Source organism: Mustela nigripes, chromosome 4 (assembly GCF_022355385.1).
Source record: "Mustela nigripes isolate SB6536 chromosome 4, MUSNIG.SB6536, whole genome shotgun sequence".
Lineage (NCBI taxonomy): Eukaryota > Metazoa > Chordata > Mammalia > Carnivora > Mustelidae > Mustela > Mustela nigripes.
The window spans coordinates 24,073,801-24,086,131 of NC_081560.1; the positions used below are offsets into that span (position 1 = coordinate 24,073,801).

At 34.5% G+C, this 12,331-nt stretch overlaps 1 protein-coding gene across 3 annotated transcripts in view; it reads left to right on the forward strand.

Annotated features, from left to right (window-relative positions):
- ZNF800 (zinc finger protein 800) overlaps window positions 1–12,331 on the forward strand; it is a 36,549-nt gene that overhangs the window by 16,861 nt on the left and 7,357 nt on the right. Inside the window, exons 5-6 of one of the 3 annotated variants that reach the window (XR_009403757.1) lie at window positions 942–2,871; window positions 3,892–5,679. Coding sequence is in view for 2 of the 3 variants with exons in the window: in XM_059396470.1 (XP_059252453.1) it covers window positions 942–2,634; window position 3,892 (1,694 nt within the window). In the remaining variant the exon portion in view is untranslated. Of the gene's footprint in view, window positions 1–941; window positions 2,872–3,891; window positions 5,680–12,331 lie in introns of those variants that run through there. The other 2 variants (XM_059396470.1, XM_059396469.1) reach the window with 2 other exon arrangements.

Sequence of the window (12,331 nt, forward strand, 5' to 3'; positions counted from 1 at the left end):
CACCCAGGCGTCCCTAGAGCTGACTTTTAGAAATATAAATAAATGGATTTGTTGGATTATTGTGCACTTTCCTTGGCAATACTCATTCTAGAAGTACTTTGGTGAAAGTGTTATCCTTTTAGACACTATCTGTTTTAAATGGGAAGATTTCTAGAAGAGCAATAATGAATTCTTGTTTTCTAAATATCAGATTTGATAGCTATATTTGTAGCTAGATTTTAGAGTTGATTGGAAACATAACCAGTGTTAGATAAATCTGTTATAGGAGGAATATTTGATTGTCTATAGGGGACATAATTATTGTGCAAGTAAATAAAACTAGCTCTGTTTTGGAATAAATCTGTGGTTTTTAATCACTTGTTTGAATGGGGTGGTGTCCTGTAATAGCAAAAACTTTTGTACATGTCATTCATTTTTATATCCTACAAATCTTTCTTTTTCATTTCCATAAGATCTTTAAGGGTTCCTCTCTATAAGTAGACTAGATTATTACAGATTAAGTTAATAGGAATGCTGTTATGTTTTCCCAAAAAAGAATCATTTTTTTTATATAATAGTACATTCTTCATGATGTGTTATCCATCTTGGGTTATGAGAACTTCGATTTGCCTTTGCTAGCCTGAAAATTTAAGACTGAAAATTTGAAATACTATTTTAGTTGTTTAGGACATTCATGTGCTTATGTGGTTGGTGTTAAGGGCACTTAGGAGTGGAAGTAGCTCTTCAGATTGCATTTATTCCTTAACATTTGTGTACGTTGATGAGATTTTAAATTAATTTTAGTTTAATTCTAGTTTTAAAATATGTAAAAGTAGATAATGCTTTTCTAAAAATAAGCTAGTAATAAATTTTAAATTTTAAATATTAGATAGATTTTTAAATATTAGATAGCTAGAGCAGGCAGATGATTTCAGATTAAAATGTTGTTTTTTCCTTAACAGACCTTCCTGATGTAAATGATAAACAAAGCCAAGCCATAAACGATCTCCTAGAAGCCATTTATCCAAGTGTGGACAAGCGAGAATATATTATTAAGCTAGAACCCATAGAAACTAATCAAAATGCAGTGTTTCAGTATATTTCAAGGACTGATAATCCTACTGAAGTCACAGAGTCAAGCAGTACTCCTGAACAAACTGAAGTTCAAATACAGGAAACCAGCACTGAACAGTCTAAAACAGTACCAGTTGCAGATACGGAGGTGGAAACTGTAGAGCCCCCACCTGTTGAGATTGTTGCAGATGAAGTTGCACCTACATCTGATGAGCAACCTCAGGAATCACAGGCTGACTTGGAAACTTCTGACAATTCTGATTTTGGTCACCAGTTGATATGCTGTCTTTGTAGAAAAGATTTCAATTCCAGACGAGGTGTTCGTCGTCACATTCGAAAAGTACACAAGAAAAAGATGGAAGAACTAAAAAAGTACATTGAAACACGAAAGAATCCAAATCAGTCCTCTAAAGGACGCAGTAAGAATGTTCTAGTTCCAATAAGTAGGAGCTGTCCAGTATGTTGTAAATCATTTGCTACAAAAGCGAATGTAAGGAGGCATTTTGATGAAGTTCATAGAGGACTAAGGAGGGATTCAATTACTCCTGATATAGCAACAAAGCCTGGGCAACCTTTGTTCCTGGATTCTGTTTCTCCTAAAAAATCTTTTAAGACTCGAAAACAAAAGTCGTCTTCAAAGGCTGAATACAATTTAACTGCATGCAAATGCCTCCTTTGCAAGAGGAAATATAGTTCACAAATAATGCTTAAAAGACATATGCAAATTGTTCACAAGATAACTCTTTCTGGAACAAACTCTAAAAGAGAGAAAGGCCCTAATAATACTGCCAGCAGTTCAGAAATAAAAGTTAAAGTTGAACCAGCAGATTCTGTAGAATCTTCACCCCCTTCCATCGCCCATTCTCCACAGAATGAATTAAAGGGAACAAATCATTCAAATGAAAAAAAGAACACACCGGCAGCACAGAAAAATAAAGTTAAACAAGACTCTGAAAGCCCTAAATCAACTAGTCCGTCTGCTGCAGGTGGCCAGCAAAAAACCAGGAAACCAAAACTTTCCGCTGGCTTTGACTTTAAGCAACTTTACTGTAAACTTTGTAAACGTCAGTTTACTTCCAAACAGAACTTGACTAAACATATTGAGTTGCACACAGATGGGAATAACATTTATGTTAAATTCTACAAGTGTCCTCTTTGCACTTATGAAACTCGTCGGAAGCGTGATGTGATACGACATATAACTGTGGTTCATAAAAAGTCATCCCGCTACCTTGGGAAAATAACCGCCAGTTTAGAGATCAGAGCTATAAAGAAGCCCATTGATTTTGTTCTAAATAAAGTGGCAAAAAGAGGCCCTTCGAGGGATGAGGCAAAACATAGTGATTCAAAACATGATGGCACTTCTAACTCTCCTAGTAAAAAGTATGAAGTAGCTGACGTTGGTATTGAAGTAAAAGTCACAAAAAACTTTTCTCTTCACAGATGCAATAAATGTGGAAAGGCATTTGCCAAAAAGACTTATCTTGAACATCATAAGAAAACTCATAAGGCAAATGCTTCCAATTCACCTGAAGGAAACAAAACCAAAGGCCGAAGTACAAGATCTAAGGCTCTTGTCTGGTGAGGAACAGTTACAGAGTTTTGCTTTTTTCCCCCATCGAACTAAAAAAATCATTTGATCATAATTTATAGCTGGTTCCATTTTAACACATGTTTGCTTCCATATATCTTATGGCAATGGGAACTGCAAGAGTAATGTGCATATTGCATTTACCTCTTCAGTGACCTTTATTCCAGTGGCTTGGGAACAAAAGTTAACTTCAGAACTTATCTTCCACAGGACAATGCAATATAGTGGTAGGTAGATGGCACAGGGTCAGTGCTTTCCTCTCAATGTTGTAAAATATATACATTTATATTGGCTTATGTTTACAATAGAAGTCTTCTGTTTAACTAACTTTGCACAGGTTTAATTTGATTTAGTGACCTAGTCTACTAATTTTAATACATTGTAGGAAAAGTTAAATATATTAAAATGAATTTGTGAAGGCGATAATTATAGGAAAAAAGTCTTTTGAGGCACTGTAATTATTGTAAAAATTAATCTGTGATGGCTAAATAAAGTGCTGCACTCAGAAAAAAAAAATCCCCAGATTGAATTTAGAACAATTAGCATTTATTATTTACATTTAACCTAATGCTTCCAGTCAGAGGGGAAAACCTGATAGACAAAAGTTTGGATTTTTTTTTTCCTTCTTTTTGGAAGTATGCGTTAGTTACTGTTTTTAGTTTTGATCTGTGGAAAAAGTGATTATATAGGTTCCAAATCTTAACTTTTCCTTTTTTGTTTTAAATAGACTTTTTGTGATCATTTCAACAGAGTTAATATTATTAAATGAGGTTTTTTTGTTTTGTTTTGTTTTGGTTTGGTTTGGTTTGTTTTTTTGTGGTTGTGCGTTGTAAGAAAAGGAGAATCCCTATTGGGAAGAAAGAAAAAAATTTTAATTTTTTAGAAGGTTTTGAAATAAATGTAGATTTTTAAAATGCAATATAAAATAAGGAGTAGACTCCCTATACTTGTTTTTGCAAGTCTCTCTATGTTTTTAAAAGTTTACCTTCAGTACCTGTTCCCTGTATTAAGGCATTTAATATATTTAATTAGTATTAAGTTAGTTTTGGATTCAGGTTTTAAAGCAGTATACTTAGTTTGAGTGCTGAGTAGGTTAAATGTTGTGGTTTGAGTATCACACATTTTTTAATTTGTGTGGAAACTTGAGATGAAACCATCCTTTAGAAGTCATTTACTATTGTATAATTTTAAAAAAAAGATTTTATTGGTAAACTCAAAAGTGTTCATTTATTCCCATTTCTCCTCAGATAACTTCAAGTGATGTACGAAAAGGTTTGGAGTTCATTTTTGTGGAAAGACTTTAAATTGGTGTTAGAACCACTAAACGTCTTCAAATGGTACTATGAGAAAAAAAGGAAAAACAAATTCATAAATATTCAACTGTAACTGCTGTTTTCTGACTAAAATAATAACCATCTAACCACTTGTTTCTAAGGCACTGCCTCTCCCAGCACTTCCAAGTAGCTGTGACATTACATATTGTCATCACAGTCCAGCATCTAACCACCCTTGACCTTGTGAATTTGGTCTACAGTTTCTACAAAAACGTTGCAAAGTTTGTTTTCCAAACAATTTGTTGATTAAAGTGATCAAGAACTTGAAGAATATATATCACCACTGGTGATTTTTAATTGACAAAAAGACTATATCTTAGTGATTTTAGTTTTGTTTCACTTTATGTGGCAAAATTTTATCTGGATTGTACAGATATATTTCCTAGTTGAGTGTATGTTAGGACCAAAAGAGAAATTAGTATCAACAAATTATAAATATTTAGCCTACTAAATATTTGTAATAATTCTACGTTCATTTATTTCTAACTTGTTCTCTAGCACTTAAATGTTTGAACGTTTCATTCTAAAATATATAATACAGGAAAGTTCCAGTTCATTTTCATCCATGGATCATACATTTTTTATTTGTAAACATCTGAGGTTTTATTGAAAATTAAACATTCCCCCTTTTTCTTTACATTTTATACAAAGCACTTTAATAATAGATGCAACTTAATTTTTCAGTTTCTTCTTTTTTTTTTCTTTAAAGATCACACATTTACTAATGTTAATATGAAGGTAGTAAATAGCTTACTGATATTTTATGGATGCAGACAATCCATGCACAACCACTTCTTACGATATTAGTTTATTTCTTTAAATATTGCTAAAAAAGGATGATGGGAGTATAAACCCTGAATTTTCTCCCAAGTAAAATCTTAAATGACTACTTTAGATGATATTTGATTCCTACTGTAAAATTTAGAAAATAATGAATTCTTGTCCATTTTTGTAATCAAGATTTTAGGAAAAACAAGTACATCTATCTTTATGAAATATTGGGCAGGTTTTTGTGTATCAATATTTTGTAATTTTTAGGAAATATTTTATTTTTTAGTAATTTTTGTCAGATTATAATTTTAAAAGGTACAGCAGAGATTATACCATGTTTTTATATAGGTTCACACCTATACTTAGGAGGGACCCTGTCCATCTATATACTTTTTGTATAAAATTTTAAAATGTTGAAGATCCACAAGGTCATAATAAAATGCTTCTATAGCTAGAAAAAAAACATTTACCCTTCCCAGTGCTTTGCACTAAAATATACTGTGAAAGGAAACTAGAAAGACTGTAACTGTTGCTGGAAATGTTCTATATTGAATGTACATGCTCTTGTTGGAAAAATGTACTATATGTGATGGAAATAAACCAGACTCAAAGTTACTTCAGCTAAATGTGCTTCAACAAAGGTGCATTGGTTGAACCTTTAATGTTTTATCAAATTTAAGTTTTTTCAGTTACTATGAGCAGCTACACTTGAATTATACCCTGATAGTTTTATTTTTAAGAATTAGAGTGATAATTTCTCTTTAATTTAAAAACAGATTGACTTTTCCACGTATGGAAAACTTGTACTTATAGATCTAACTTTAATGATTAATAGCATAATATATTTAGGGAACTAAATGTGTAGGTGGTATTTCATTTATAAATCATCTTCATTAGTTGCACATTATTAAATCTGTATGTTTGACTTTTGCAAGGTGTTATCTTTTATGCATTGTTACACACGACATATTCCAAAGATATTTTCCAGACTTAAGTATCTACAGCCAGTGAAAAGATTACAAGTATTCCTAAAAAGCTAGAGTGGCTCTTTGCTGTAGCCTCTCATCTGCATATCAGCCTCTTGCTCTCTATTTTACTTTTTAAATACTGTAGGGAAGAAAGAAAAATAGCTTGATGTGGGTGGAGGGGAGCCCAATTGCTGGAATTCCTTACTGCAGCTCACCTATTTCCATAATACCATTCACATTTTGTCTCCTCTGTCATAACTCTAGGGCCACAGAGTAGGAATTTAGAAGGAGGAATTCAGGATTCCAAGGACTGTCAAAAGGTTTCATCTGGGTCATAGAAGAAAAAATAGCACTATGTCAGGAGGCATCTGTCTAAATTAGAATTGCCTAGAGAGAGTAGGAATATTTTATTACAGTAGACAAATTAGTGGCTTATGGCAGATTGGCATTAGAGGCTAAATCAGGACAAGTTTAAAAAGGTAGAACAGGTAAGAAGTTATTAGAAATTCTTTGTTCTTCCTATTTCTTTCTGGTCTTCATCCTTACTTTTTGGCTTTATTTTTACTCGTGAGCTCTGTCTTCTCAGAGGGCTCAGGACTGAGGCTCTTAAGGAAAACAGTCTTAGCAAATTTGTGCCAGAAGCTTTTCTGCATACAGGCTATATGAGCAAATATTTAATAGCACTTTTTGTTGTGGGGACAAGTAGTTAAGGAGGTAAAGAGCCATCAAAACCTGCTTATTTTATATTAAAACATTCTGGCTACAAATTATATCTACTTTTGCTGTTCTTTGATCAGTTAAGAGTTTTCCTACAGAATTCATCCCCTCCTGTTTGCCGAGATACCTTCCACATCTAAGTGCAGTGGAAGAGGAGAAACAATAAAAAGTATGGCTTGCCTTTCAACTTTCTAAGTTTGGATAGTACAAGTGAGAGCTGGAGGAGGTTTGGCTGACGCTTGGCAGGTGTTCATTAGAACAAACAGGTAGACCTCGAATGCATAATCATTGTTTTTTGTTGTTGTTTTGCTCATGTCTCTTCCCCCCCCCCCCCCCCCCTTCTTCCATACTTCAGGAAGAAAACCTTAAAGAATACATGTATTTTTGCAGAATATATATGTTACACATCGTTAATTTTTGGTTACTTATGTAGATATGAGCTAAGTTCTTGGTTGACAGATTGCTTGTATTATTGAAAAGTACCTTTTTTTATTTTTTAAGGAATAAGGAATATTGCTTTATGATCTATAGGCTGTCCTATTCAGTTTGCTTTAAAGGGCCTATGGATTCAGTAGCAGAGAATTATGTGGTTTTGCTATGGTTTTAGACTGTGGATATGAATGGAGGTTTCTCAGTAGGTGTTTTGGCAAGAAGATATGGAGATAGAGAGGCACGAGTGTATATCATTTCCTGTTGTGAAGTTGCAAAAGATCTTTTCAAATAGCATGACCACTGGGAAAAAAACGTTTATTAAACTTTAGATTTCGAGGAAATATTTCCTGGAAATACTCTAGATCCTTACTTAGGAGTTTTAGAAGCTACATTTTTTATGGAATCAGGTTACCAGGATTATGATTTAGCTGTGGATCTCTTGGTTGATCAGAAGCCGAGCTCTAAGATGTACAGTATGATGTTGGCTCTTCTGTTAGACAAAATCCCTCTGTACCCTGTGCTATTTTTTCTTTCTTTTCTGACTTTAAAGGCTAACAGAAACCTCAGGATTGGAAAGGAATAAGGATCAGCAATCTTAAGAATGGCTATTACTTGTTTGGTTTCTAAGGCAGTAGACATGATAGAATCCTGAATAAAACATGTTTCACTTAAACTCACCTGCAGTTATTTTGGCTTTTCTAACTTTGAAACTCATTCCTTTTCTTTCTTAGAATTTGTTTCTGTACCATTTTACTCTGAGTTCTCTTGAATTTCTGGCTTTCCTTTTTTCTCTTCTGGTTGATTAACAGAGATCCTTAGTACCAAGATAGCCAAAATGTTAATTTTAAGAAGGTAAAAGGGTAGAAAGTCCGCTTATTTCTTCCTGAATCTTCATCATTCTAAATTCTGTTGGTTGGGTTTATTATTTCTTTTTGAATTGCTGCTTCTGCGTGTATTCTCTACCACCACACCACAGGCAGAGGGGAACTTGATGATGACCATAGTTGTGTCTGGTTGGGAAAATGCCCGCAGTTGGAGGTTTTGCTGTTTGTGTCCATTCAGCAGAGTTAATTTGCTTGATTGTATGTTTTTGAAGTCAGGGACTGTGTCTTGGTAATTTTGTTTAGTTAGGTTAGCACATTTTCATGTATACCCAGGCACTTTAAATAAAAAGTTGATAATGATATTAAAGTAAGTGATAGTTTTTTCCATCTTAAAATTGTGCTTTCATTTACTGTGAGACCTTGGGTCTTCATTTCATAAACTTTTATTACCTCCATGTTGACTTTACTTATTTTAGAAAATGCTACTAGTACTAAAATGAGTATTTATAATAATAAACAGAACTGTTAGTAGTAGATAGTGATCATGAACATTCATGGAGTGCTTACTGTATGCCAAGTACTCTACTAATCCTTTCCATCCAGAATGCCCCTCATCTACCAAGAAGATCCACCAGTAAAATCCACCAGTAAGAACTGTTAGTTCATTATTTCCATTTTATGGAATAGGAAGTTGAAGCTTAGAGTTCAGTGATTTACTTAGGTTCACATAGCTAGTAAATTACAGAATTGAGACTTGACACTAGATCTGAGTACAAAGCATGTGCTCTTAATCTGTGCATGTTACATTTATTTGCACATTGTACCATTTGCAAAGCAAGTTTGCCACATTACCTTATTGGCAGTTCAGTGTAATGATCTGGAGCTAGATTAGTTGGTGAAATTTATGGATCCACATGTTATTTCGTGTGTGACTTTGTACAAGTTACTTAAAACATTCTCTGCCCTGGTTATCTCACCAATGAAATGGGGATAATAGTTCTGAGGATAAAATGAAAAGTACATGTAAAATATTTAGAATAGTGTTTGGCATGTTACAATAAATGTTAGATATGGTTACTGTATGTGATTTTCATGGCATTTAAAAATGTGTAATTTTTTAAATTACCACTCTTAAGTTTCGATCAAAAGGGTGCTTTAGAAGAGAGAACTTTATTGCTGCATGTCAGATTTTAACTGCTGCTTTGTATTTAATTGGGGCAATGAAGACACTTAACCGTATTACTATTTGCTGTCAATTTTCTGATCAGATATTACTAGTTTACCATTCTTACTCAGATTTTTCATTTGTCTTGAAAAAGATAGAGGGTGGTTGTAAGCACATTCATTTTAAGTTAGGCTTTATTTTTATGTTACTCCCCAGAATAACCCCTCTGTCTTAAAATTCTCATTAGTATCTGCCCTATCACAAATATTTTATTTTTGATCATGTGCAGAATATTAACATGGAACAAATTTTAACTGAATAACACAGCTGAAATATTTCTAGAAAACAAAGATATATGTGCAGTACTATTTGAAAGAAAGCTTCAATTATGGATTCTTCAGGAAAGCACAATTTGGGCCAGGTCAGGAATTTCGTTGGTAAATGTGTCATGAAGAGATAAGAAGAAATGGTACTTTTTCAAGAGAAAGTCTTGCCACTGGTAGTCATTAGTGACAGTACTTAAAATTTCAACTAAGGCCCAAGTACTGTTAGATTATCTGCTGAGAGGGTTTACCCACACACCTGCCTGTTCTCGATTTTGCTTTTTAACAATAAGATAATAAAAATTTTAGCATTTAGGGACTTGTATAATTAGCAACATCAGAGAACCTTTGTCCACAAGTTTGGATGAACCTTCTGATCAAGTGCTGGGGTTCCAACACCTGTGTTGTGTGGCTTTGTAGTGATTTTGATACTCAAATACTTGTGTCATGTGCCGGGAGCATATTCCTGTCACACAAACACTATAATGTTTAAGGAATAGAATGATATGCTTGAAAAAATAGCCAAACCAACCAACCAAACAAACCCTAACCCTGAATGCTTGAGCAATAATAACTTGCACCCTATCTATGTGTCCTGCTTTATATAATCTATCTAGGTGTCCCTGCTTTATATGATCTCCTAACACTCAGTAGGAGAGTGTGTAATGATGTTCTATTGAGAGGAAAAGTTATTACACCAAAATGAACCACAAGTGCATGGAACTGTTATTACAACTCAGGTTTTGAATATTGGTTTTTAATCTCTTCTATCTGTGGGATTAGCTCTGAGAAATGGAACTGTGGCTTTTAGTCAGCTTTTCTTTCTAAGCTGTGCAAAAGTATTTTTTAAAGAAGCTGAGATTCGTGCATAGATTGGTGCTTTGGTAGATCTGAACCCCCAAATATCTGTTAGTTGTGACTGGTAGCTTTTATTTTGGAGAGAAAGGAAAAGCAAGGAATACTTTTCTAAGAAAAAAATAGTGAAGACTAGGAAAATACTGTGTGTGCAAATGTGACTGAATTATATGGAAAAAAATACACTTTTAGGGAAAGGATTTTTATGTAGTGTTCTTGAATTTTTGGCATATAAGTTGTTAGGGTTGTTTTGTACAAGCTTCTCTAGGAGAGTGGCTTTGTCATTTTCAAGCCTTTTGATCATTAAATATTTTTGGAATTTCTTGGAATTCAATGTGTTGGGCATTTATAGATGGTTGAGACTTTTCTGAGCTTCATTCTCCTCTGTTTGAATGGACAGGCTTCGAGGTGTTAAGATAGGCTAATGAGACTATCATAAAGATAGGCAAGAACACAGTTTATAAGTAATTTTCAGTATGTCCTCAAGCTAAACTTTTTTCAAAACATTTTCTTGTTTTCCCAATTCGTCCTTTCTTTGCTTGGCCATCTTGAGTAGTCAGGTATTGTTTTCTTGTAATCCAAGAGAACAAAATCAGTTATTTGCGACAAAATTCAGACACAAACAGATTATTGCCTGCACAAGAGGAGGAGATGGTTTTGTTTTCTGTAACGTCCCTGAATCTCTTCTTAATCTCTAAGTGCACAGTTGTAATGATAGGAATTATAAAATTTTAGGGTTGAAGATGCTTCTTTGAGGACCCCCCTTTTTTCCCTAAAACAGCTAACTAGAGTTAAGTAACAGTGTCTTCAAATCCCAGATGCTACAAGATGGAAATAAGACCCATAATGCTTGTATTACTACCCACCACCTAGTTTGCCTTGTCATCTAACTGCAGGTGTGTGAGTGCATGTGCACTCATTTATAAAAACATTGTACCACTTTTTTTGTTGTTGTTGTTTGCAAGCAAGAGTTTTACTTGGTCTGTAGCTAGTGATGGGAAGGTTATTAGATAGCTTTATGTGGGAAATAAGGGAGATTGTAGTGGCCAGACGTTACATACAAACTGGCTTCACCATCTAGCTTTCAACTAGGTTTTAATAGAAATTGGAAAAAAAAAAAATCAGTGCAACTCTAGTGACTGGGTGCGGTCCTCTTAGGAGCAGAAGTATTACTTCTCTACTGCTATTAGTCCTTTACACGATTCTGCTTTTACTTTTTATTTTTTAAACTAATTACCTCATTTTGTATCTTGTCAATGTGGTTGTAACTCCCTCATTACTTCTGCTGCCTGCCTTTTCTGTCTTTCAGCTGGCTTTTGCTTTGTATAGCTTGTGTTCAGACTCCTGTAAGAGAAGATCCGATTGGTTGTGTTAGGTACATTTCTTGTTGGGCAAATGTTTGATGCCAGGCCTCTATAGGTTGCTGGCTGTAAGTCGCTCTTCACAGATTGGGTGCTCTTGGGATATGCGCTCTCTGTGGCTCCTGTCATTGGTGATCTTGGTGGCATGTCAGTGACATAAAACATGTCCCTGGATTCAGTAAAAGGCATCTGGGTAGGAATCTTTTAGAGAAAGGATCTGGATAGTCCTAAAATGGTAATCATCTTTCCAGTACACATGATTTTCTTCTATTTTAATGGTGATACAATTAGGATAAAGGGTTAGTGCACTTAACCATGATGAGTCCTGCATAATATATAGAATTGAATCTATTATACACCTGAAACTAATAGAACACTGTATGTTAATTTTACTACAAGTAAGAAAAAAAAGTCGGCGTTTATAGGTATCAGATTCATGGTGTGAATCTGTTTTGCTCTGGGGGAAAAAAAATACCCACCCCAAACCCAGAAAGATGATAAAATTGAAGGTAGCCTGGGGGTTTACTCTTCTGTCATACAGCACCAGTCCTTTCCATACTGGGAAAATATGGGAAAGTTTTCTGGTCAGCATCTGCAGTTGATTTTCTGAACTGACTCGTGGTGTTTCCATCTTTGGCTTTGCAGATTCATAGCCTGAAGTTTTCACTCAGAAAGAACCATTATATCTCCTGTAACGGCATATTAGGCCATTCTGTCAATTGCGGCAGCTTACCAGACACCTCCAATTATGCTGTAGAGTTTGAGCTGGTGATTGAGTGAATCTTTTTTTTTTTTTTTTTAAGATTTTATTTATTTATTTGACAGAGACCACAAGTAGGCAGAGAAGCAGGCCAAGAGAGAGGGGGAAGCAGGCTCCCCGCTGAGCAGAGAGCCCGATGCAGGGCTCGATCCCAGGACCCTGGGATCATGACCTCAG